This window comes from Dermacentor albipictus, unplaced genomic scaffold (assembly GCF_038994185.2).
Source record: "Dermacentor albipictus isolate Rhodes 1998 colony unplaced genomic scaffold, USDA_Dalb.pri_finalv2 scaffold_19, whole genome shotgun sequence".
Lineage (NCBI taxonomy): Eukaryota > Metazoa > Arthropoda > Arachnida > Ixodida > Ixodidae > Dermacentor > Dermacentor albipictus.
In genome coordinates, this window is record NW_027225573.1 from 2,873,080 (window position 1) to 2,899,741 (window position 26,662).

At 43.9% G+C, this 26,662-nt stretch overlaps 1 protein-coding gene and 2 long non-coding RNA genes across 4 annotated transcripts in view; 2 read left to right on the plus strand and 1 right to left on the minus strand.

Moving 5' to 3' along the window:
* LOC139052177 (uncharacterized) overlaps window positions 1-11,066 on the plus strand; it is a 65,309-nt gene extending 54,243 nt beyond the window's left edge. The window contains exons 2-3 of one of the 2 annotated variants that reach the window (XR_011509767.1): window positions 9,013-9,132; window positions 10,957-11,066. This is a non-coding gene — a long non-coding RNA (uncharacterized lncRNA). The remainder of the gene's footprint in view (window positions 1-9,012; window positions 9,133-10,956) is intronic. The other variant, XR_011509768.1, reaches the window with a different exon arrangement.
* LOC139052175 (uncharacterized) overlaps window positions 1-16,547 on the minus strand; it is a 33,527-nt gene extending 16,980 nt beyond the window's left edge. Inside the window, exons 1-2 of the long non-coding RNA XR_011509765.1 lie at window positions 16,089-16,547; window positions 6,436-6,491 (exon numbers count right to left, since the gene is read on the minus strand). This is a non-coding gene — a long non-coding RNA (uncharacterized lncRNA). The remainder of the gene's footprint in view (window positions 1-6,435; window positions 6,492-16,088) is intronic.
* Window positions 16,548-16,722: 175 nt separating this feature from the next.
* LOC139052189 (THAP domain-containing protein 1-like) lies at window positions 16,723-22,902 on the plus strand. Its single transcript, XM_070529264.1, has 4 exons — window positions 16,723-16,879; window positions 17,200-17,371; window positions 21,415-21,616; window positions 22,564-22,902. Exons 1-4 carry the CDS (start codon window positions 16,723-16,725, stop codon window positions 22,900-22,902), a joined length of 870 nt encoding a protein of 289 aa, XP_070385365.1.
* Window positions 22,903-26,662: the final 3,760 nt, after the last annotated feature.

Below are 26,662 nucleotides of genomic sequence, written 5' to 3' on the forward strand. Positions count from 1 at the left end.
CATTAACAAGGTTTTCGGTTCTTCATGGCACACAGTGGCACTGTGATACATGGATGACTTGTTGATCCCGGATAACAACTGGGAAAACCTAGATCACTTTAACCTCGTGCTCACGTACTGCGAGCTGCCAATTAGACCCTTATGCTGTGTGTCAACAGGTGTTTGAGCGTTTGCACCGGCGTTCGACCACTAACCAGGTGGACGGCCTGGGTGTACCAACTGCTGTCCTCGCGAAGTGCCGGCTGCACTGTGCAGTGATCCAATGTCGGCGCAGCAAATTCTCTTGTGTAACTGTTGAGCCCCGGTGAATTTGGCTTTGTATTTGTCGTCAATCATGAGCTTTTCGATCTTGGCGATGATTTCAGTGAAGAACGGTCCTTGTCATGGAGTGAGAACTTGCAAGTCAGTAGACATCACTTTGGTCTCCTGCAAGGCTTCCATTGTGGCGGCGACGACAAGGGTAGCGGCGCTTCGAACTAACCTTTCTTTGTGCGGGGTGCAGCCATCGTTTTTTGTCGCCGATGCAAGCACTGCATAAACGCCTGTTGGAAATTACGGTTGCAAAGTTGCACTGCATAATTTCTAACAGGACACACAAGTTGAAAATGCAACACACGCTTGTGTGTGAGATGGTCTTCTGTTTGTGTGTCCTGTCAAATATACAGCACAACTTCGCCTTCATGACGAACAAGCAACAAGCCTAAAACAGAGAGATTTAGATTATGGGGTGCAAGCCACTGGGCACAATGAAAAATCCAAAGCGAGCTCAATAGAATGCGAAGGACCCACAATGGAATTTACGTCCCTAAATCGATAAGGTAAGCGCGAAAATCTCTTATCAAACATTAACACACCACTGTCTTCCGTTTTCGTGGTGCATAAGCTGCCAGCCCACAATTTTATCCACAAAAGCTCAAAAAGGAAAAACGCGTCTCACCAGCGCCTCAACCTGCATTACTATCTTCGCGATCACAAATCAAAATAATGAATTTTGCTGCCGCAACAATGCATTGAGCAAGAATGTCCGAGTACCTTTCTCAGAAAAGTAAAAAAACAAGCGTGTGTATGCGTCACCTCCGGTAAAAACAAGTCCGCCTCCTTTCACCTTACGCATGCGCAGCGACCTCGGAGCCCTCGGGGGCGATGTTCAGGTGCCACACGGGCCCAATTTTCAAAGCGATCTGGGATGAGTATAGAGTCTAGGTGATCTGAGGGCTCGTAGCTTCGCGTGCACTGTGTTCTCACCACGTAGTTCACACTGAAGCCAAGAGGCAGCACGATGGTTAATTCACTCGCTGCTGCTGCCACAGCTGCTCCTCCCGTCAGCATTTTGACAGCGAGTGTTCTCGCTCATCGTTTAAGCGAGTTTCTATTTGTCTGTATGTGCGTGGCACCATGCTTGTTAATTTAGTTAGTAAGGGAATGTTTAAGAGTTTATACGGCTGATACAACAACCATCCTTACTTCGGATAGCTGTCTACTAAATTACCATTGCAATTGATGCTTCGCCTTTCGGGGAAACTGCAACTTTCTTATTAAAAAATCTGGTGCACTTTAGTCGTATTTTTTTAGCTACGTTTCCATCTCTACATGCAGTTTCTGCTTTGAACACACGAAAACTGCATGCGTGTTAGATACTGGCATGTGTTTGGTTGTTTTTTCTCCTTCTTTAATTTGACCAGCTGGGTAATTCTATACATTTTGTTGGTCCCGTCAAGGTCTAACAGAAGTCTACTGTATTCTGTTTAAACTTTATTTCTACAATTTCTCGCTTAATGTAACTCTTACCTATGCAAGAGCCTTTAACCATAGGCTTCTTTGCTGATATCCATTACGGCATCAGCCACACAGGCCCATCAGAGGCGAGTGAATGACTGGCAAGCTGCTCCAGTGCTAAGCATTCTATTTCATAACCGATAATTGCAATAAATGGGTTGCATGAATAAATCAATGGCGGGATGGCAGAGCTTATGCGAGAAAACTAACGGCTGGAAGGCCCAGTGCTCCTCCCCACCACCTTCCTCCACTGGGCTGCTGATTGCGTTCACTCGTTTAACACCTTCCTAGATGCTCCAATCCCATGTAACAAGCCGTGGCTGTCAGCGTTAAAAAACGGCCCTGCTATAATAACTGCAAAGAGGTGTCATGGGTGGCAAGCAATATGTGAGCACCGCAGAAGCATTGCTTCGGAGGCCCTAAAGGGGGCCTTTTAAAAAATGCGAGACGGTTGCTGCAGTAGCCTGTGAGCTTGAGAAATCCTGAAGAAGCACTGAAGAGAGATTGCCACCCCAAGCATCTCGCCACACACTTTTCATTGACTTGCATGAGAAAACTATGTCCGCCAGCCCTGCACCCTTTATGCGAAGCTTGCCGACAGCTTTCTCCTGGGTATCCAGGTGCTCCACGTAGTGCAGGAAAAGGTTCCTCACAGAAATCAAGCCCCGGAGGTACTGAATTATCTGCCAGGCCTCATTTTCTCGTTTTCAAGGATTTCATATTTCACTACCTTTCAGCTCGGACATCCAGTAGCCAGACTTCACCATTATAAACTGTAATGTGCCCTCGGGGCATTGTAGTAAGCAGATTACTTCACCATGGAAAACATACAAAAGTTGACAGTGCAGCAGCTTCTCATTGTTATAATCAATACATTGTTAAAACCGATATCGTTATAAGTGGGTTCAACTGTACAACTTTATGAATAACATTCATTTGGGCTACATGGCGCATAATTAAACTAGGAAAGAACAGCGCCAAGAGCACTTGTCCTGTGTAGTTCTGCCGTTCACGATAGTCTTAGTTGGCACTGTTCTTTCCTAGTTCAACTTAACGAATTTTTACCTGAGCAATGCTCAAGAAGCCTCTTTGCTTCTAACATTACATTAGTTGTTCCAATGAAGAAATGCATGGCTGTAATGCTCCATCACCATGTAAAATTTAACAATTCTGAGGTTTTACATACGACAACCATGATCTGATTATGAGGCACACCGTAGTGGGGAACTCTGAAAATTTGGAGCACTTGGAGTTCTTTAATGTGTCATTTCTGACACTGGTGTTTTCGCATTTTGCCCCCATCAAAATGCGGCTGCCACAGCTGGGATTCGATCCTGCAACATCGTGCTTAGCAGCGCAACACCATAGCCACCAAGCAACCGCGGCGGGTCACCACCATGTTATGGCGCAGTCTAAAAAAACTACTTTTCTGCATAATCACTTTAATTGAAATTAGGCCCGCAAGGAAGCTCGAAATGAGCCAATGAGCTATGCTTTTGGATGGAGTGCAGAAGAGAACATCAGCTAACTCTAGAGCTTCCAAGGATTACGCCGGTGAGCTGTAAGTTGCCTCTATATTCATCTCCGAGCTCAAGCCTACCTGATGCATAGTCGCACTGCATGCCTCTATAGAAACGGAAGTCAAAACACAAAAATTTGAGGGCATCGCACTGGTACCGCCTGCTTGTTCCATTGTCAAGGGGTACATGCTTGGAGTTGCTTCTGACTCATGCTTATGATGGGCCAAGGAACTACAAATTTTGCAATGCCACCAATAACCCAAACTGCCACATAGGATGAATTTGCTTGCTTGCAGCACAAAGTGACAATAATTACTGAGCTGTGCACAGTGGCATTGGGACACACTGCAGTGGAATTTGCTTAGAGTAAAGGGCTGCTGAGCCTGCACCTTTTTATTAAAGCCATGTAAGACATAAGGAAGACAAAATAGAACAAGACAGGCCGGAGCAAACATAGCACTGCACTAGCTTACACATTCAACACACCTAAACTAATAAATGTAGACAGCATCGACAATGAAAACACAATGACAACAAAACAGAACATCTGAAGTCAGCATCTTATATAAGAGAGCCCTGTGCAGCAGTTTTTTTTACCAACTGTCATTGCAGCAGACAAGCTCAGTTCTTCAGGTCTACGAACTGCTAGTTATCTTTCCTGGTAAGGGGAATGCCTTAATCAGGCAATGCAACATCTCCTGGCCCTCTTGATTTGTGATCCACGAACTGAAATGAACCGTCTTAATGGCATTGATGTGAAGCATTTCCAGTGTCGTCATCCTGTTTCAGTTTTTAGGTCAATGTAGTGCTGTAGAGATGCTACAGAAGTGCAATCAGAATATCCATTCTGTCTGCATCAGAAACACTAATCACAACAATAACGAAGGCGGACAAAGACGAGAATGTCACTGTGCACTTAAAGTGCACGCTATTAGAGTACGTGCCAAATGAACATGAAAAGTGCTTCCGGAACACAGGAGCCAATGCATATTATACATTAAATGAGAACAATTCCTGAATCCCATTGCTAACTGACCCAATCAAGAGAGAGAAATTTAGTTACAGAAAGGCAGAGAGGTCGGCCTGAGCTATAACTTGCTCTTGCCTGCTACTCTACACTGGGGAAGAGGGACAGGGAGGGAAGGGCTGATGAATGATGATGGTATAAGGAAAAGATGCGTATATACGAATTCACAGAGTTGTGGACTCTCTAAAGCCGTGTGTCCAGCCCAGTGGTTTGGAGAAAAGCTATAGCGGCTCTTGTTACCAGGGCTGCGCTGTTTGCATTAGGCCAAGGACCTAAAATAAACTCGTCTGTTAGCAGTCTCTCGTGGATCTTTGCAATAGAAGAGACAAGTTGCTGTCGTTCATGCGCGTAGGCGGGACACACAAAATGTGGACTACATTCTATATTGTGGGCGCATCTCTGCTGGCGAGCGGCAAAAGAAGTATTGCCAGTGGAGACAATAAAGGCAAAATATTTCACCTTTTTAAATGCTGTGCCAGAGAAGCGGTAATACTAACTCTTTCCCCATCTGCTTTTATACCAATGTAGGTGCCTGACGATAGTCTCACATTCACCCACCAACTGAAATGACATATGATACAGATTGTAAACTGTCATGCTCTTAGTGTGGGAAGTCCCTAAAAGTTACCAGGTGGCGCCGTTGCTCATTTTAAGATGTAACCTAGACTGACTAAAAATTATCAATTACCTAGCTTTGGCCGAACATTTTCCAAAATCTACAACTCTCTTTCAGAATTGCTCGACCACCCATATTTCATTTCAATGTTTTCCAGCCAAACAACCTCTGCACATAGTAAAAGTCCCTCATTAGCTATTCCAGACTGTATCTTCATGCCTTCATATTCTTCAGTTTAAACTTGAGGGCAGATGCAGTACATTCAAGAAGCCAAGATATTTACCATCCTACTGTGGCAGCATTAGGTTTATTCATTATTCAATGTTCTGTTAGTGAAATTCTGTTAACGTCAACACTCCAGGAAACCAGTTTATTTCACGTTCACTAGCACACTGACATCACATATTCAGCCTTGGTAAAAGCAACCAAAGCGATTAATAGGACCCCGCAAAGTCAGAAACAAACCCAGTGCAGTGTTTATACCATAACTGAAAAGCCATTTAATCAAATATATTATAGTGTGGGGTTTAACGTACTGAAAGTGGCGCAGTGGGTTACAAGCGACACTGTAGTGGAGAGCTCGGGATTAAATTTTGAATGGCAGGTATTGAATGCACAAATACAAGTACATGAGGGTCTTTATATTTCATCCCTGTGAAAGTGAACTCAATGGAAGATGTTGCCAGAGAATTATGCTCATTCATGTCTTGATAGGAGAGTTTGGGCCTTTTCATAACACCAAGACAAAGGTGGATGAGTGGCTGTTATGATCGGATGGCAGGGGCAGCGACCTGCAGGCCTCCCCTGCTTTCCCGGGACAAAGCAGCTTTGTGAAGCTCACAATACGTCCCACCAGCATTGCCCAGATGACGAGGCCCAACATAAACTGCGATGGGTCAACAAAGAAGCTCCGTTCAAGGTGACAACGACCACCGGATTCTCTGAACGTGATAACCACCAGCAAGGCCATCACCAGACAATTACTTTAAAAGCGGACGCCTGTGATGCAAGGTGTGTCTGCTAACGTGTCCAGACATGCTCTGCCAGAAAAATTAGTCTGGTCTGACCTGTAGCTCATGCTACAAGAACGATGTACTGCACTCCATGCTCCGGCCAGTATGAGTACCCCTTGTTCTGTAAATAAGCTTGACTCTCCTATGTAAATTACTCCCCGTTCCATTCCTCTAACCTCTCGACCTCATCACTAAAGATGAAACCCTTGTCAAGAAAGCTCGGACAACAGCGTAGGCCTGCTCAGCTTCCATGTGATGCCCAGTAGCGCAGGCCGGCTATCCGTTACGAGACGCACCAGTGGAGTAGGCAAGAGAGCGATCCTCAGTTCACGCCAGGCTCCGAGGCCACAACTCCGAAATCCTACATTGTACAACTTAATAAAAATTTGATATCTTACTAAAGTAGCCTGCATTATAATCTATGCCTGCCCAAACTTTTGGTATGGCCACTACTGAGAGGCCACCGAACAACTGCTAGCTTACCTGTTGCATTCCTGGCGGTGCTGGACTTCACCTTGGCAGCCTTACGTCTTTTTGATCTGCAGCACAGCACAAAAGACAGGTTTCACTCAACAAGTACTATGAGACAACCAAAAACATGTCATCATCTAGTTTGCAAAGTTGACGTGCAGCAATTATACTGACTATTGCTTGAATTGCAAGTACGAATCCCTTTACTGTGACTAAAAGTTCGGCAGCATGTTACATTCCTGTAACACGTGAAGATGAAAGCCTTATGCATGCTTGGTAATGCCCTAAGTTATACAATTGGAGGAGTCCGACTTCTTGCAAGACATGACGAGGCGCAGCGTGAAGTAAACATGTGGCAGGCCATTGTCTGCAAGCTTCAGCCACCTCTTTACGTTGCCCTCCCACATTGCTGCGTTGCTGCTTTCAACGTTCGGCTTCTTCCGCTTGTTTTCGACATTTCTCCTTTACGTTGCATCCTCTCAGTAGGGGAAAGCAGTACTTGTGCTCGAACGCCTTGCTCCCGCTGCATCACATGTCACACCTCGTTTCTCGCTTCTCGAGCATATTCAGCTGTAGCGTATACTTCTGAGGGGGGTATGCAATGCATTATTGATGGCTTGAATGCTTGTTTTCAGCTGGTTCTTTATTGAAATGTGTGCTGTTCTGCTTGTTGTATGGATGGTTTCAATGAATGTATGCCCTGTTCGCGTCACTTTGCTGAGTGCTTGTCACCTCTGCCTTCAGGGAGGTATAAGCCATTGCATCGTTTGCTTGCTTTCGTGTGTATGAGCCATTAAAAATTGGGGGATTTCACGTGCCAAAACCACGATCCGATTATGAGATGTGCTGTAGTGGGGCACTCCAGAATAACTTGGACTGCCTGGGGTTCTTAAATGTGCACCTTAATCAAACTATACACAGCCGTTTTCACATTTTGCCCCCATCGAAATGTGGTCGCAGTGGGTATAAGCCAATGCTCGCAATGGTATTTTTGGTACCACTCGATTAGATGCCACGTTTTTAGTCATGAGCCATTGCAACGAGCCACGTAAGGCTTTCACCTTAAAAATGACCTAGAACAGAATTAGGAGTTAGCATATGAATGGATACATGCATAAAACCATTTTATCCCCTTGAAGTGCTCTGGCCACATTTGTGGACACTTGATTTCAAGCACCTCCTATGTAAAAATGCACAACAATAACGCAATTTGGAAAGTTTTGGGAAACACCCCCTAGGTTTGTCAAAATGAACCAGTAGTGGCAACTTAAAGCATACAAATTGTTTTGGAAACACCACAGGAAAATGGGCACTGCAACATTCTAGAGTGTTCATGTTTAAATAGTAAAATAGGGCTCTGTGAATAGAAAATAACGGCTTATATTCATGTCATGAATGTAGCACCATCACACGTAACACCTAAAGTTGCTGTCCACATTTGCAGACAAAGGGGCCTCAAACGCACAGCGCTGCTGAATTTGCTCTCAAATGTGCAGTCTTTTCCCGTGCTTGCAGGTTCAAAATGATTCATTTTGCCTGCTTTACACAATGTAGAGTGTAATGTGCATGTGTTACTAAATGAAGTACAAATGTCAGAAATAACATCACCAGTAAAGACGAGCAAAATGAAAACAAGGTGAAAGCGGGAGCCATCGTTTTGACAAGTGGACTTGTCTTTTTGAAGGCAACATATGCTTTCCTCGGCACAAGGTGTGTGTGTGTGTGTGTGTGTGTGTGTGTGTGTGTGTGTGTGTGTGTGTGTGTGTGTGTGTGTGTGTATATATATATATATATATTATAAAGGGGAGAGAGGGTAAAGCGGGTGGGTTAAGCAACAAGCTAAGGTGTGTTGACAGCGAAGGTGTAGAGTTGAGAATAAAGGAGTACTGTGCACAAGGCCAGTGACACCGCCGTCTGTCAGTCACACGTCAACGGCTGTGTGTCATTCAGCCTGTGAATGGCGTGCACAGCACTCCTCAATTACCTGCTTCACTGGTGGTCAGAGGCTATCCTGTCTGTGAAAGAGAAAGTAGGAGTGGCAAAAAAACCGGTGGTCTTAAAAAAAAATTATATAGAAAAATGGAATAAATAAAAGGAAAGGCGAAGAAAACAAAGAAGGAACAGAGCAGCCAAACGAAGTTGTTGACTACAGCTTGAAATTTAGCATAGCGAATAGATTGTTAAGTTCCCTTTGAAACGTTTATGCCTATTGGTTGCAATGTGTTCAACTTATGGATAAGGTACGATTCTCTGCATTTCCTTTCTTGTTCAGAATGGAAATTCGGCTGTAAAATGTAGAGTTTAAGTTCTTCAAAGTGACGACCTGGTTGGTTGAAATGCTTGGCGACGGCTCTGGGAAGCTTTTTAGCTGTATCCACGCAATGTCCGTTTAATCTGACATTCATTGATTGTCTGACATTCATTGATTGATTGTTTCGCCTATATATTGTTTCTTACAGTAAAGGACACTTGTGAAAGTTTCCTTACTCGCATGCAATACATTTTCTTTTTCTGGCTTGAGGCACTGTGCTGATAAATGGGGACACCACAGAAAACTTAAAAATCAATTTTTTTTTCTACCTTTTGAAGGCCATTTACCTGAAGTGCAGAGAGCACAAACTGGCACTAGTGCCTGGAGGGGTTATACAAAGCAAAAAGAAATCGTTCACATTCACATTGTCGACGTCAGGGCAATGGATATTGAACCAGGTAAGCAGCAGCATTTTGTAGTGGCACTAATAAATGCATGCAGCAGTTCACTCCACTCCTTTGTTCACATACACATGTATGCACTGAACTTGCACCACTGCAGCTGTAGCCTGTTAGGCCTAACCAAACCTAAGGTGTGCATCAATACATTCTGCTTATTAGCTTGCAGCTGCATGGCTATCAGCAGTAAATACAAACAAAAGGCAGCGAAAATGAGCCTCCAATACCAATATATTATGTTTGTGGCAAAAAACATGCGTTTGGCAATAGCACGCCCCTTCCACAACCCTAATGTACTTACAAACTGTGTTCGTAAATATTGGCACTCATTCAATTTGTGCACAAAAATGATACATGGGGATACTGGAGGTCTGTTCAGTTCGACTGTAGGCAGTGCTGGACTAATGCTCCTTTCATTGGTGCAAGCATGGCATCCTCTGCCTGCTGCAAATAAAGTACAGGCCCAGTTCGTGAACTTCCTGCACCGCTGTGCATGTCAGTGCCAATGCAATGCAGCGTTGAAGCAGCATATAATTTCTCCAGTGCCACAATAGCAGATGACACTGAAAGAAATATGACAGTTACTGAATGGCACGCTGGCAGAGATTGTGCCACTAATATGCAACAGCAGCAGCAATGCCCACGAGAGAAGCTGGTATTTGTATGCGGTTTCCAATGTGTGAGATAGACCGAAAGGCACGTGAACTTTAAAGGTGCCCTGAACGACTGTACTTAGAAGTGGAGAAAGGCACCTGAAGTGAAAATAGGCTGTCTCAGAAATACTTTGCCGCAAAACGTACTTTGGTGCGTGCAGCAGAAGCGGAGCTATTGGCAATCAAACACAGTCCCTACTGTGCTCCCATTACTTTTCAATAGAGACTTGCAGCGCGTCCGGTATTCCGGCAAGCGCGGGCGATTTGCCGGTTTAGGGGGGGCGTAAACGTGAGCGGCCAGATTGGTGGCGCCAGCTCATGACGCAAAGCTCAACCACACAAACACAAAGCTAATTACTATATTCTGCCTAGCTGCTGGTGTATATATTTGACAACAGCGTAATCGTGTTCCCAATTACGCTGTTGCCAAGAATTTGCACCAGTAGCGAAGCAGGATACAGTGGGTTACTGCAGTTTTAGCTCTGTGTTTGTCTGGTTGAACTCTACCTTACCAGGCGGCTGCACTGCTCTGGCCACTCACGTTTACGCCCCCACAAATCCGGCAATCCGCCCAAAGCGCTCCCGTTTACCGGAATAGCAGACAGGCTAAAAGTCTCTAATGTCTTGCACTGCGAAGCCTATGGCGAAATGGGGCGTGCCCACGATGCTCCGCATTGTAATTTCACGGTGATGTGGCGCACAGTTCAAATCTTATTTTGGATGTTATAGTAGGTGCTACGACTTTCGATTTTGGTGCCTGCGATGTGCTAAAGTGAGTCAAATGCGGTTATCCTCAGCGAGCCACAGTGCACTTAGCCAGTGAACTGATGGTGGTACCTCGCAACGGTCGTGCTATCTACGTTACGTAATAGACCGCAGCTACCAATAGCAGCCGCATACGGGAATCTGCTTTATTACGAAATAAAGCGTCCAGAAGAGAATGAAAAGTGGGCTTTTGTTGAAAAGAGAGCATCTGAGAGAAAGGTGACCTCGCACTCTGATTGTGAGCTCCACGCGTTGTGTACGACAGCAAAACTTGACCGAGAAATTCACAGCAGCAAATGCTACCCGCAGACTATGTTAGTTCACCAAGCCTCAGGACTCCTTTATTTGAAAGTAATAGCCACTCATGTCTTCACAATAGTGAGGTATCCGATTTCTGTTCTCTCAGCAGCATACATGCCAGCACTGCAACCAGACCATCATACTCATTTTCGTCGCTGGATACCCGATGATGATGCGTGGTGTTTCATGACGCAAGCCCCAGGTATGGCCAAAGAGCGCCATGACAAGTGGTAATGTTAACGATGTATTGTGAATGGTGTGGACAATGAATTCCTCATGGTACAGTATGTGTGACATGGCTGTAAAAGGGCCTCAAACCTGTCGCTGTAAATGACAAAATATATAGGTGACAAAATAATGACACTGACTAGGTAGTGATGTGGGCTATGGCAATGGGGTTTCGTTAAAAACATGATGCAATAAACCATAACGACACTTTAGCTTCAAGAAAGCCCTTGAGTACAAGGGCTGTTATACGTACTCTAAAGATTACCATGCCGAATGATTTTCAGAGTGTTTGTTTCAGCTAAAGACTAATTTCAGATTAAAAAGTGGTTCATTGCCAAGAAAAAATGTTGGGTGAAGAGGTACATTTTCGCGATATGCAGAAGTGAAATACTTTTTCCTCTGCGCTTCTATTGGAGAGCGTTAAAGAAGAACGTGCAGGACTGTACAATTTTTGCTGTACTTACTACAAGTCGGAGGATACCCCTCAGTCAAGAGGAAAGAGTGAGTGCCGTAAGTATCTACACTATCTACACTACACAGTGATGTGGCCTCCGAGATTGCACAGTTACACCATTGCGATCTCGGAGGCCATACCTAGGAGCCGCACTTAAGTCACGCATCACTTTCAGTGAGCAGTAATTGCAGCATTTATTTCAGTTTCAGTAACAAAATTGCTTTTTTTTTTGCGAGCTTCTCGCGATGCTCCCACCTATACTTTAAAAGACAGATTTTGGATGAAGGCTTCTCTATTTGGACAGAAGCTTAAACTAGGCTCTTTATGTGGTGCAGAATTTTGTTGCAGTTGGCCATTAAGGGTATAACGCCAAAAAAAGCAACTCTGCAGCCAGTTGACTCCTTTACCAAGACAAAAAAAAGTGTCACAAAAGTTTATATGTGAAGATGATCATCTTTTTTCTTCGACTTTTAGGAATTATGCAGCTAGAATTTGTTCTTTGTGGACCAACTGACAATCAGCAATGTTACTTGGAGGTATTAAGGTGATTATCTTTTTCAGTGTTGGGTTTATTGTGGGTGACGCAACCCCAGCTTCACTGAAAGCAATGAAACGTAATACCCAACCACAAAATTACCGATCGAAAAAAGTCATAGGAAAGCTAATCTAAGAAAAATATAATCCCTGAAGAATCTTGTACTGTGAAAGTGGAAATCGAAAAGGGAGAAACACCTGCTGAAACCTATGCAGAGGCACACAACTTTGCACTAGAGACTCTAAAGTGACTCTGAAGTGAAAGAAACGGTGAGGTTCCTGTGCAGAAATTGTGGAAGAACAGTTACCTAGTGTTCACAAATAGACATGCAGTGCAAATGAACATAGAGGTTTTCAGATTCACCTCGGTGCTCAGCATTCTCGCCTATTTAATGAAAACTTTCAGGCATGCATGGGGCTGGAAAGATTAGGAAACTGGATGTAAACACCATTGAAAAAGCTGTGCAATACAATGCATGCAATAGATATCCTAAGCTGCAAGCCCACAAAAAGTACACATCCCTTTTTGACATGACACAAGGCTTGTTTCAACAATGCTTTTAGACTTTTCCACTAGACTCAACCAGGCAGCAGGGATGTGGTTGTACAGGGCTCAGCAATTCAAATGCAATTCTTGAAGCGCATGGCTGCTGGAGCTTTTTATGCCTGCAGTGGGTGCTGAGGAAACCGTGCCACATGCTGATTGATTGTGGCATATGATGAAAGCGAGATCCTTTGTGAGGCATTGTAACTTCATTTGGCCATATGATCCCGCAGCCCTCACCTTTGGCGCTAAAAGCACCAGCCGCCATGCAGTCCAATTATCGCGATTCAATTGCTGAGCACAGTACATGCAGACGCTGCAGCTGATTCTTCAGTATTATGTAAAATTGTGCCAAGAAGATTGCGCATCGTGTGAAATTGGTATCAGTAATTGATTTGGTGCACTGAAGCTGAAGACCTGTCTATCTAAAAAAAGCTAGTTGCACTTGGAGGTCAACATAGAATGGAAAAATGTGATGAAAAGTGTTGCCAGGGCAGTAGAGCCTGTAAATGCATTGTCTCAATCGGGATGTTTGGACAGTAGAAATTGTTTTAGATGTGCATGGAGACAACTGAAATTGCATGCCATGGAGCTACTCTTGCCATCAGCAAGAAATGCATCAGGAAAACTGACCAACTATGTACTAAATTAAATTTAACTATGGGGTTTCACAAGCTGAAATCAAGAACTGATTATGAGGCATGCTGCAGTGGGGGACTCCGGAAATTTGGACAACCTGGGGTTCTTTAACATGCACCTAAATCTAAGTACACAGGTGTTTTCGTATTTCGTCCCTATGGAAATGCGGCCGTCGTGGCCGGGAGACTGACGATGCACTAAGCACCAAGAGCAGTAAATTGGGCATCTGCACAACCGCTTACAATGAGCCCTTCCAGCAGAGATTATAATGCATGTTTGTTTGTGCTTGAGAGGCAGAAGAAACATGAAGTAAATGAAGAACACAGTCAACATGGCAATGAAAGGGGCCAGTTGTTTCTATGCTGTGGAGAATCACACAGAGCTCAAAGTCGTTGTGGTGATCAGGGCTGGGCTAAGATACTTTGCAATTGTATGATATGATACAAGATACTCGGGCAACAAGTATTTGAGATACATGTACAAGATACTACCACAATTGTATCCCATATGATACTTTCCATTGGTACCTTAAGATACTTCGATACATTCAGAAATTTCTTATTATATATTGATATAATGTTGCAGCAAATGTGTATGCACAAAAATGTTTGCTTTGAAATTTTTCAACTCCGACAAACCTTGTTGCATCAGAATGAAATGTCTGTTAGTATCTCTACATTTGTGTTTATTGCTCAAAGTTTAATATTTTCATTCCAAAACAATCTACAATTTATTGTGGTTACTTTAGCTGCTTAGCATCAAACCTGTTTATGCGCTGCGCTGTCAGATTTTTGCTCATCACTATTGCAGTTGATAGGAGTCACTGCTCTGCTTGCTGACCACCTAGCGGGTTGCCATCTAATTGCGAGCACATTAATAAGAACCCTCTGCGCTGTATCCAAATAATGCTATCGAGGTTTACTTTGTCCGTAAATGTATTGCCGTTTACACATGTAACATAGTCCAAAAAGTAGCTTTGGCGCTTGCGAGCAACAATCACGTACAAAAAATAGCCGCCTTATACACAAGTCTTCTGGAAGCAGCACCATCCACATTTTGGTTCACAACAGTCAAACTTACATCCATGAGATCCTTCAAATCGCCGATGTGTGAAAGCTACTTGACACAAGGCAACCCCATTCTTACATTCTTCATAACAAAGCACCCCGCAAGAGAAACTTCATAAGTACACTACAGCAGCATCAATATTTGCGCAAGAGAAGCTGCACGCATTGACATACATAGTACAGTATGGCGGCTATAAACAAGTGCCACGGCACTGATGCAACTAAAAACAAGAAAACAAAAGGTCGGCTGCTCGCGGACGTTCGCACGCTTGTTTTTGTCGAGATGAGAGTGCCACCACGCAACTCCGCTCCACCAATACGGACGTGCAAACATAGTCGCCTGCCCTCGATAGACTGCTCTGGTGGAAACGTAAATGAATGTCACTGCCTTTAGTGTTTTGTGGTAACTTAGTGGTAACTGTATCAGGGGACGTATTCTGCGATAATCCACTTTGGCGACATTATCGCCTTGGCCATCAGGCATGCCGCGATTGGCTGCTTGAGCAAAATAGGATGAGCTGATTGGCTGGTGGAACACTACGTCACCCGACTTTGCTCAACCAGCCATTTAGCACAGGCCTAAAGATGATACTGTCACCGAAAGTGATCATCACAGAATGCATCCCCAGCTTGAGAAGCGGAGTTCAGGCAACGTCTATAGTTTCGCATGGTGATGTTGCAATAGTAATATCTTGTATCTTAAGAAACAGGGTACATTCGTTAACGTATCGGAAATACGATACTGATACAGGTCTTGCCAGACTTATCATGATACTGCCCAGCACTACATGGCGGTGATAGAAAGCTGTGATATGGCAGCATAAAAAATAAAACAATGCGAGTTTAATAAGCAAGGAGTACTGCAAAGAAACAATGCGTTTCACATGATGGCAGCATTTTTGTGAACTCTAATGGGTGGTGATAGACACAGAAGTAGAGTTTGTCTGCAGATGTTTCTTTAAAGCAAAGCCTTCTTTGTCCCTTGTCCACACTTTGCGGGTGCCGGCTGTTGCTGTCTTGCCAACTACCCAACAACTTGGGTCACTGGGTATTTGCACGAATAAACAACTAAGTCCAATGGGTATGCACAACTTGGCATGTGCCACCAGCCATGTTTCCAAATAGATACGCTTCCAAATAGACAACGTAGGTCACCCAGTGCGTACCCGAACTGACATACCGAACAAGAGACAAAAAGTGAGGAAGCTGGCAACAAGAGCAGGGTGTGGAGAAACAAGGGAACAAAATTAGAGCATGCACCGAGCGAGGAGCGTTGAGCTGCCGAGCAGTGGAGTTCGCAACAAAAAAATTTTTAATCAGCTACAAAGAAACTGAAGTGGTCGGCACCACAAGCAGCCGAGTGCGAAGGAAGGAGTAAACTAAATGTTATTTGCACTTGCTTGGCTAATGCTACAGAGGAACTCACGTCACCATAGTCCCGCCCCCTGTTTCAGGACGCTGTACGTGGGCTGTAGCAATCTACTGATACGAGAGGCTGTACGGGTGCTAGCAGAAGTATTTGGAACACCGGAGCTGAGAGTGATGTGCCTCCCAATGGCCTCAAGCAGCCTCAAAGCGAAACAAGAAATCGAATCACGCTTGCGCGCAGGCAGGCGATTGAGAAGTTCAATCACAATGCCCCCTTGAGACTGCAAGACGGCACTGGGACGCAGTTTGGCCGCAGCTCGCGTGTTCCAAATATTCTTGTCCGCACCTGTACCAAAGAAATAACCATGCCCAGCGCTAAGAAGAAGCTAATGAAATTCTCTAACCTTCATTGTCGCTGTGCTCGTCCTCAGCAGTTCCATTTGCTTGGGGCTCATCGGCGCAGCTGATAGCACGCGCCTTCGCGCTTCTGCTGGCAGCGTTCGCCGGTCGTGAAAAAAGCCTTCCGGGAAGGTTGTAGGCTTTGGAGGTGGAACCACGGTGTAAGAAGTATAATCGTACACCGTGGGTAGAACTCATGAGCCCCGAATGCGACCGTAGCGCATCGCATTTCCAAGCGCATGCGATGCGACGCCTTAGCACAGAACACCTATAGGCCGTAGGTCGTGGCTTACAAAATCGCGCTCATGGGGTTTAGCCTTAAAGGCTAATAAACCCCATGAGCGCGATTTTGTGCGCGACAGCGACGAGCGACGGGTTCGCGCGACGGATCGGGCCGTCGCTTGAACACATCGCTCGGTCTTGTCGCGCGACCGCTCGGTTTTGCAAATTAGAATCCGTCGCTCGTCGCCCGGAAGTGCTATGAGCGACTAGCCAGTAGTAGACAGCCGGAACAGGATGTACATTAGTGACGTACTACCGGTTTGCTTTCGCGCGCTTTTCGGTACACGAAACAACGAGCTGAGCAGACAGCCTCCCTGAGTCGAGCGTACTGTGCGTACTGCAGCATCCACGTTCAGCATGGCGAACGGGGACAACAAGAACGAATTCAGTGAGCGTCTGATAGACGCTGTTGAGCGAGAGCGCTGCCTGTGGGATTTGCAGCATAAAGACTACAAGTCCCGTGGCGTATGCGAGGCAGCGTGGCGGCGTGTAGCAGCGGAACTCGGAGCGGCCGGTGAGTTGTGCTTTGTCGCGCTGTGTATACATTGTGTGCTTGGCTTCGAATTTGACTAACCCTTCTGCTGAATTCTATGCTGCTGATCCAGCCCTTTCATAAAACGTGGGCGAAGCGCTGCTTGATCACCACATTTAACCAAGCGCGAAAAAGAATAGCGAGGGAAAAGGCACCACTGCGAAATTGCGGCCCTGTAATTGCTAAAAAGAAGTGCGACCATGTGACAACCGCAGGCATGCATGTATAGAGCGAATGCTGCATTCATCGTGGCATGTGCGCGAACTGCGCACATGCCATGTACTCATTCTTTTTATACGCAGTTTCTGACGTGAGAGCCCGGTGGAAAAACTTGCGGGACACTTTCCGCCGTGTCCTCAAAGGTCGCAACGAGGCAAAGAGCGGCGCGGCCGCAGACGACAGCCTCGACGAGGACAAACAGTGGATGTTTTTCGTGCGGCTCCTTTTTCTCGAGGACAGCACGATAGGAAGACCGTAAGTTCATAATAGAAAGTTGCAGTACATATAGTGGTATTTTTTCTGTGGCATCATGCCAGCATTACAACGAATGTTGTGCCTGACAGCAAAAATATGTGCATGTATAAACCAGCTAATTATGAACAAAAAAGTTCACAGAAATAAAAGAAATGCACAGACAATCATATTTACAGTGACCTTGTGTGTGGAATGTTTAACAAGTCACACGTGACAACTGAGCTTTTTCTGATGAAAGCAGTGCTTAGCAGACCGTAATAAAACATACCACATTGTTTTCTCCAGGACATAGGGAAACCTCACGGCTCCACCTGCAGAGGATTGGCAAAGTGCCAGTGCAAATGGCCACGAGTCAGCGCAACAAATTTTTACTGCAATGTACGTACAGGGATGAGGCTAATGACGAGGTCAGTGCACGTGACGAAACAGAGCCTTGTTGAGGTGTGTGTTGAAGTGCCGAAGCCGCAGCCTCCAAAAAAAATAAATAAGAAAGATAAATATGATGAACAAATTGATAACATCAGCAAAATTCTGGAGAAGGAGTACGATGAAATTGATCACTTTGCTGCATTCCTGGCAGCAAAAATGAAGCGTGTACCTCAGAGGCTGCATGAGGACATGCAGATGGAGTTAATGCGAGTTGTTAATAAGTACATTAATAGCGCTTGAAATTTAATTTAAAGTTTTCTTTTTCATTGCATACTTCACTGTTTAGCCAAGGAAAGTATCCTTTTTAGTACACAATTCTCAGGGGTTTTTTTTTCAGTTTTTTCAGCCTCGGGTTCTTTAACATGTACCTAAATCCAAGTGCGTGAAGTTTTTGCATTCCACCCCCCTTATAACATGCGGCCAGTGCAAACGGTAATCAAAGCCGCAACATCATGCTTAGCAGCACAACTCCACGACCAGTAACTACAGCAAGTTGCGATATCTATATATATATATTAGAGCCATTGCCTAACATTTCCATGCCAAAAATTGTCATCAGTGAATCTGGTATTCTTGCCCTGTTGAATAACCTCAACATTACTACTAGTTCTGATCACCTTGGTTTCAATAATAAGAAACTTAAAAACGCTTCTCTAAACATTTTTCAAGTGTTATCAGCCCTGTTTTCACAATCATTATCATCTGACATTATTCCTCATGACTGGCAAATAGCCAAAGTAATACCAATTTTAAATCAGGTGATCGCTCTGTTACACTTAACTGTCGTCCTATCTCATGAACTAGCAACATATGTAAACTTCTTGAGCACATCATACATACACAAGTCATCAACTACCTAGAAGACCATGATATCATTTTCAAATACCAGCACGGTTTTCGCAGGGGTTATTCATGTGACACTCAACTCGCTGGATTTACTAACTCTATATTTTCCGAAGTTAACGAAGGATTCCAAGTTGACGCAGTGTTTCTTGACTTCTCTAAAGCTTTTGTTCGCATTCCTCATCACAGGCTTCTAATCAAATTACCACACTTGATTCACCCAAACGTTCTTGCATGGATTAAAGATTTCCTCTCCAACCGACAATTCATCTGTGCTAATCGCTGTAACTCTTCTTCTGTTCCTTTAACATCTGGAGTCCCCCAGGGCAGTGTACTTGGTCCCCTACTTTTCTTAATTTTTATTAATGATCTATCCAAGTGTGTCTCATCTCGAATTCAATTGATTGTGTTAAATATCGTAATATTAGTAATGACGCTGACCGACTTTCCCTACAAACTGATCTTGATGTGGTGACCGCTTGGTGCTCCTCGTGGCTAATGTCTTCAAATACATCTAAAACCAAGCTAATGTCATTTACCAACCATTTCACTTGACTTCCTACCACCTACTTTCTCAATAATGCTAGCGTAGAACTTGTGCCAAGTTACAAGTATCTTGGCTTTCATCTTCAATCTGATTTCACTTGGCATTACCATATTAACACCGTCTTAGCATCAGCTAATTGAGCACTCGGTCTTCTTAAGGGTAACATCAAGCATGCACATTCACACTTAAAAAAACTTGCTTATATCACGCTGATGTGCCCAAAAATTGAATATGCTTGTGCCATACGAGATCCCGATCAAGCATACATTATCAACAACATTGAATCTCTGTAAAACCGTGCTGTTCGCTTCATCTTTTCCGATTATTCACGCTTCCCCAGCGCCACATCATTAAAACAACGTACCAAGTTGGAACCACTATCACGTCAACGCCGTCAACCTAACCGTATTTCATAAACTTTATCACCATACCACGCTTGACGATGACTTCTTTTCACCACCCCCTGCAATCCTCCCACGCCGTGACCACGCTAACAAAGTAAAACGCAAAACGTGCCGCTCATCGCTCTACACAAAATCATTTATTCCTCGCACAATAATAGAATAGAATAACCTACCATCACGCATAGCTACTGAAGTTAACTTACCATCTTTCCAAACCTTGTTGCAAGAAAGTGGTTAGCGGTAGCAGATGAGTTATTACTTAATGTTATATGTACATATTAACATATTGTGGAAAAAAGTTCTTGTGATTTCATGAATTAGTACATATACCCCTTGTTCATATCTATTTCGTGTTCCTTGTGTGTGTGTCTATTTCATGTAGTTTTATTTCGTATATCTCATGTCTGTGTCCCCCCCCTATGTAGTACCCTCGCATGAGGGCCCTTAGGGGTAATGTAAATATAAAAATAAATAATCCTTGCAAGCACTGCATAAACAGAGGTGACAATGGACATCCCTGCCTAAGCCCTCGCCGAATCATTACAGGCTCCAAAACCTGCTTTTCCCATTGTGTAATCACCCGGTAACATTTATAGATATCTTTTGAGAAATTGGTTACTCCATCTTGCACTCCTAAAGTTTCCAGAATGCCCCACAAGCCCTCTTGAAGTACACTGTCATAGGCTCTCTTAATATCCAAAAAACCCTGCTATAGGAGTCTGTGTTACTTTTCTCCAACAACCCCGGTCACGTACTAATTGTGGCCATGTCATCCCTGCAAACTTCTTAATCTCATCCGCCCACCTAAGGGTTGAAATATTTCATTAAAAATATTATGTAGATTTTCTATGCTTACTGACAATTCGAAATGAAGACAACACGAGAAGTTAGTACAACAAAAATTTGACCTACGCTTTGCTAGAGTACGACTTATGGTTTCTCTTCCAGATTTAGCCATGCGCCAGTAAAGTTTTTTGCCACTTAATAATTATACCTCCTGTTCCTTGTGTTTGTCATACTATTAATCAGCATTTGAAATAATGCAAAGTAGTTGATTTGATACAATGTATTGTTTGTGCAAGAAGAAATTTGCGTTTCTGTCGTCTGCTTCAGTATGTGCCCGCGCAAAGTGCCGGTACTTGAACCGCCGTAACAATGTCCTGGCCTTACGCTTACTTGTTCTGCTTACAAAACTACGACCCTGGAAGGGGAAAGGTGTCGTACCACAGGTGAGGGACAGAGGATACCTCATTGGGCAGCTTGCCTCAGACATCAAAAAGAAAACAGAGCAAAGTGCTCAATGTGATGAAGGAGCGAAAGTGTTAATCACTCATTGTTCCCGTGTCATTAGTTTACGCAGTTTTATTTTTGTTAAGTAAGTCAAGGTGTTCCTGTTGCATTAATGAAACTTTAAACAAATATTTTCCCACGCAATCAGAAGCGCTACAAGATAAATGTCAGACAGAAAATCAAGCATTCTTCGAAACAATTTGCCGAATGTTGAGCAAAGTCACTCCCTTAACCAGCATTCGCAGAACCCGTGGGTCGGCCCAGGATTGCATTATCTTCAAGATCGGCCCACGCTTGGGGAGTGCTTAATGCCTACTTCACCTCCGCCGCGGGTTGGCCCGGCATTGCACTGTCTCCGGGATCGGCCCACGTAGGCAATTTTTTTCTTGCCACAACACGAAAATTTCCTTGGACGATAGAGGTACAACTTCGCTGTAAAAGCAGCGAAGAGGAAGGAGAATCACAGTGCATAACATCTGTTCTGTTGTGGCTTTATTTGGATTTTTTTTTCCTTGCTTTAACTTGTGCAGGCTCCCTCTAGAAAACCCAGCTCTCTTGCACAAGTGGCTTGAAGCAATGGGACAACCAGATTTCAAACCTTCAAGTCACCACCTGCTGTGCTCCACACACTTCAAGCCAGCCAACTTCAGGAGCAGCCTGCGTAAACGCCTGCTGCTTGAAGGCGCTGTTCCATCGCAGTTTGAACATCCAAGCGCCACTGAAAGCACACATGTATGCTCACATATGTAATAATTTTATTGAAACCCAGGAGCAGGCATTTTAGATTAACAATACTGGCCTAATTTTAATGTTACACAATTATTGCAAAGCAACATAACGATAGAAGTATGTGTGTAACATGTGTAAAGACATGAAGAATGGCATAAACAAAACGATGCAGAATGCTCATCATTTTCAATATCATAATTTCCATGGCAAGGGTGGTAGCCTGAGCTCGTTGACAGGTTAGTATGTTCACAGCATAGACGAAATGGACACAATATGAATGCCACTTTTGCCAAATGGGAAAGAGGAAACATTCAGAGAGACTGTACAGTGCTGAAAGCAAAGCAGCCAGGCGGAAGTGGGACATCATTTAGGAAAGATGTTTTTTTCTGGCAGGGACATAATGTGCCCGGACAGCATACCCATTCTTTTTACCTATCTATCCTTCAGTGATCAGCCACGTAAGATTTTCTTCACGCCTGGATAGAATGAGGCATTCTTGAAACGGGGGCTTGTATCCACATGTCACAGTGGAGGGGCAGCCATTCAGCACGTACCTACGTTTGTGAATTGTTGCAATGTATACCAGTTCTGTCATTTCAACAGGCAAAAAAAAGCATAAGTCCACCATCTGACATGTGCTGTGCATGTCAGAAAGAAAAATTGTATTTCCTGAATAATGTCCAGCTAACTTGCACACCCATGGCTTGAAGCAGTGTTTCTGAATGGATATGCTTGTGTGTTTCAATTAAACTATCTATTGTTGTGGTAAGATTCTGGTACTGCACGTCTGTGTTCGTGCTAAAAACATTAAAGTGTATTGGTATGGTTTTGATGTAGCCTTTCTGTCTAGTGTAAAGTATGTTCATGAATTTGAAGGTAGAATGTGTAATGTGTCTAGGCTGCAACGTGCTCCCTTGCACACATAACGTCAGTTTTATCATCCCTTCTAGGATGTGCCACTGTCCAGCAGTCGTGCAGTCCTGGCCAAGCAACCGTTCCCAACAAGCACTGACCATTCACCAAAGCTAACAAGCAGTGCTCCAGCTACAGCATTCAGCACTTTGGACCATGAGTGCTGCTCGCGCGATTGTCTGGAAACCAAAGTGAAGAGGTTGGGAGACATGCTGACAACCGCTAGAAAAAAGATAAAGGCACTTGGAATGAGGACAGCTCGAGTCAAAGAGAAAAATGAGAGCCTGCAGGGTATCATAGCAAACATGAAAGAAAGGAACATTCTCTCAGATGAAGCAGAAAGGAAACTGAAAGAATTTGGAAACCTGCCGTTATAAACTATACAGAGCTGGAGTAAAAATACCAGAGAAAAGCCTCGTGGGAGAAGGTACAGTGATGAGCTGAAGAAGTTTGCATCAACAGTGCATTACTGCTCTCCACGAGCATACGAGTACCTGAGCACATTGTTTCCCATGCCAAGTGTACAGGCCATCAGGAAGTGGCTCAGGGTCCTGCAAGGGTGGCCGGGCTTCGCTGCTGAAGTTTTGGAAGACTTGCAGGTTTGTCACAATAATGATGCCCCAAGGGAGCGCCTGTGTGGCATTGTGCTCGATGGTATGAGTATACAGAAAGCTTGCGAGCTTGACACTGCAACTGGCCGCCTCATTGCATTTGTTTAGCTGGGTCATAGCCAAGAGCCCAGTGATGCAGTTGATGTGCCATTGGCCACTGACGCACTTGTCTTCATAGTGGTCGGACTTGCAGCACCCTGGAAGAAGCCATTTGGTTATGTTCTGACTGCTAGTCTCTCTGGAGAGGTGCTCAAGAACCTGTTAATTGAAGCAATCCACTGCATCAGTGAATGTGGGCTGCAAGTTGTGCCTGTTGAATGCGACGGCCTTGCTGCCAATGTGACTATGGCTAAGCTACTTGGCTGCCATGTGCACAAGCAGTCATTCGAGGCACTCGAGGCTTTTTTCCCACATGCAAGCAATGCAGAGGACATCATCTTCATGATTTTTGATGCCTGCCATGAGCTAACGCTTCTGCGGAACCTGCTTGGCGATAAAGGTGCTCTCTTGAGCAGCACCTACGGGGTAAGAAATGTCACTTTTCACATATGTGCTGTAAAAAAATGCACTCATCGATGAAAGGCTCCATTTCACTGATAAATCTTACCCGCCGTGATTGCTCAGTGGCTATGGTGTTGGGCTGCTAAGCACGAAGTCACGGGATCAAATCTCGGTCGCGGCAGCCGCATTTCGATGGGGGCGAAATGCAAAAACACCTGTGTACTTAGATTTAGGTGCAGATTCAAGAATCCCAGGCGGTCCAAATTTCCAGGGTTCCCCACAACGGCGTGCCTGATAATCAGAAGGTGGTTTTGGCACGTAAAACCCCATAATGTGATAAATCTTGTTTTTTCCGTGCCTGTTGTGTTTAAATGAGGTTTATGCAGGTTCAAAATTTCTATCTTGGGAGCGGCATAATCCATGCTGCATTGACACTGTGGTTTCTCTTAACACATGCTTTTCAAAAATCTCCCGGCTCGGCATTCATGCTTTTTAAAATGCAGCTAGTTTTTTTATTAGTAGTTTAGGAACTACTCTACTCACAGTAAGTATAAGGACCATAATGACATACACAGGCAAGCCATTATTTTATATCTTTTAGACAAACAACTAATTTTTCTGAAGTGTTGGCTATTCTGCTATTGCTGGCTGTAGTTATAGACTTTATTAATACCTAACTAGTTTCTTATGTTAAATTCAAAAGCCATTTAGACAAATTACCTCATAGACAGATGCTGTGCAGTTTTAAAAACTACTAAGCAGTAGTTGTGTACACTCAGTTTGTCCAATATTACTATTAGTCTTTTTTTCACTATTCATCACTGTTGAAGCGCTGATAACTCGTTGAGACAACCAACGGGATACCTCCTTAAACTGTTTAGTAACCTAGCGCAGCATCAAGAAAGTGGGTGATAATGATCGTTAGGGGCAGAGGATTTTTGCTGGCGTCACTAAAGGCCTCCCTTCCTACTCTCGGGAACCAGAGGCTGAGGCAGCATCCCACTTTTGGAGCAGCACTGAAGGGAACAAGTGTAGTAACACCACAATGCTTGTTGGGAGCTTAATTGCATATTGCATATGGTTGCTTACCTAGTTCTGCAAATATTAAACAATGTTAAAAAGAACGAAGTGCACTTGGTGCCAATGCTACAAACAAGGTGGTAGGTTGTATGTAACTGTACAGCACAATTATAGAAGGAACTCCAAATGTGATAGGATTCACACAATGATGATACCAACAGCATCAAGTCTGGCTTTCAATTAAGTCTATCGATTTCAATATGCACAGGAGACAATATATCAGAAGAGACGCATGGATTTCTAATAATAAATACACTGGCACCAAACAAAACACTCAAGTGGGTGAAGACAAAAAGGCACTGTACTATCAGAATAAGAATGAGCTTTTATTATGCATCAGATATGTTACATCTACATGGTATTTACAGTTATCTATCACTTGCAGCATCTGTGGTCCCAATAAACTAGCAATAAGAACATGTCAATGGTACTTAATTACAGAATTACACAAATCACACAAAAACAAGAAGCTTGTGTTAAAACATGTTAATAGTGCTGGGTTCATTAAGGTTAGGTGGCAACAAAATCCAAAACTTACAGAAAACTTAGCAGAAGAGTTCCTGCTGTTAGTCTTGGCCGTAGGAAGCAAACAGTTACTATAGGAAGCAAGTTGCATGCATCCAGAATGGGGAAGGTGCCTTTCCTGTAATAATTTAAGATGGACCTTTTCATTGTAGAATCTGTTCACCGAGTGAGCGTTTGTGGAGCTTTTTGCACAGATATACTGTGAATATGTAGATGTAAGCAGACATATTTAGTTGTTAGAGTAACGTCTTAGGGTTAGCAAAGAAGCAATTGCATTGCTCCGTCCTTTTATATCACAAAGAGAGCCGTGGAAGCATGTCGAGGTGCTGCAAGAGCTGCAGGAGAAGGAAGGCCTGCGCGCAGCTATCAAGCTGTCAAAGACACACAGTATTTACTACCAACAGGTGAGGCAACCCTAAAATAATGCATGTATAACTTCTGCCGATCTTCCTTCCTCGCCTCCAACAGGTCATGAAAGTGCAGTTGGCAGCGCAGACGTTCAGCAGCTCCGTCAGCAAGGCGCTGGAGTTTGCTTCTTTGCTGAAGCTGCCAGGCTTTGGCAACAGCATGGGCACTGCCAACTTCATAACCATGGTGGACCGGTAAGGGTACTAATGAAGCATTTTCCATGCATGCTATGTCCATTTCAGTAAATATGCTGTCCTAACATTAGCTAGAGTGAATGTGCTAGGCAAGCATTTCATACAAATCGCATGTGGATTTCTAATGGCATAGGTTCTGGTTTTCACAAGCTATACAACGTTTTATGAAGCGATGCATGCAGCTCATTACAGAAATAACTCCTTAGGTGCTATTTCCTCTCGATATGAAAACCTGGCTTATGCACACGGCCAAACATAGAAATATTAATAGCTGAAACAATGGTGCAGTAGGCCATGTAAGCGTAGCGTGCAACACCAAGCAAGGCCTTGAGTATATAATGCTGCCTTCAGTGGGGGGGGGCTTCAGCTTTCATGCGAGTGCATGCTAGAATAATATCATGTGACCGTTTCTATGAAATTAATGTTAGCATTTAACTGCGCTAGCAGTTTTTTTCATGAACTACAATTTCAAACATGGTGTCACAACATAAGCACACTTATAGGCACAGAAAAGAGAGGCCAGGTTCGAAGTGTAAGTAGAGATGAAATGTGGAAGGCTTTGCAAGATAAGTTGGGGAGAAGAGAATGGAACAACGGTGGACTCGATGGACCAGCTGAGATACTGTACATAAAATACTAGTAATCATGAACATGCACACTGCGAAATTTCAAATGCACCAGAAATCTAAAGGGACACTTACATAGTACTACACCATTATCAATAATGTTGGTTGTCCATAATTTGAAAAAATAGAAAAAAAATAATGACACATTAATTTGCTGTCTGTATTACACAGAAAAATCACTATGATGATAAG

Excerpts from the sequence above, each read along its gene's own strand:
- LOC139052189 (XM_070529264.1), top strand. The coding sequence starts at position 16,723 with ATGGCGAACGGGGACAACAAGAACGAATTCAGTGAGCGTCTGATAGAC. Across the intron at positions 16,880-17,199 it reads AGCGGAACTCGGAGCGGCCG|TTTCTGACGTGAGAGCCCGG; the intron begins GTGAGTTGTGCT and ends TTTTATACGCAG. Across the intron at positions 21,617-22,563 it reads GCGCCACTGAAAGCACACAT|GATGTGCCACTGTCCAGCAG; the intron begins GTATGCTCACAT and ends CATCCCTTCTAG.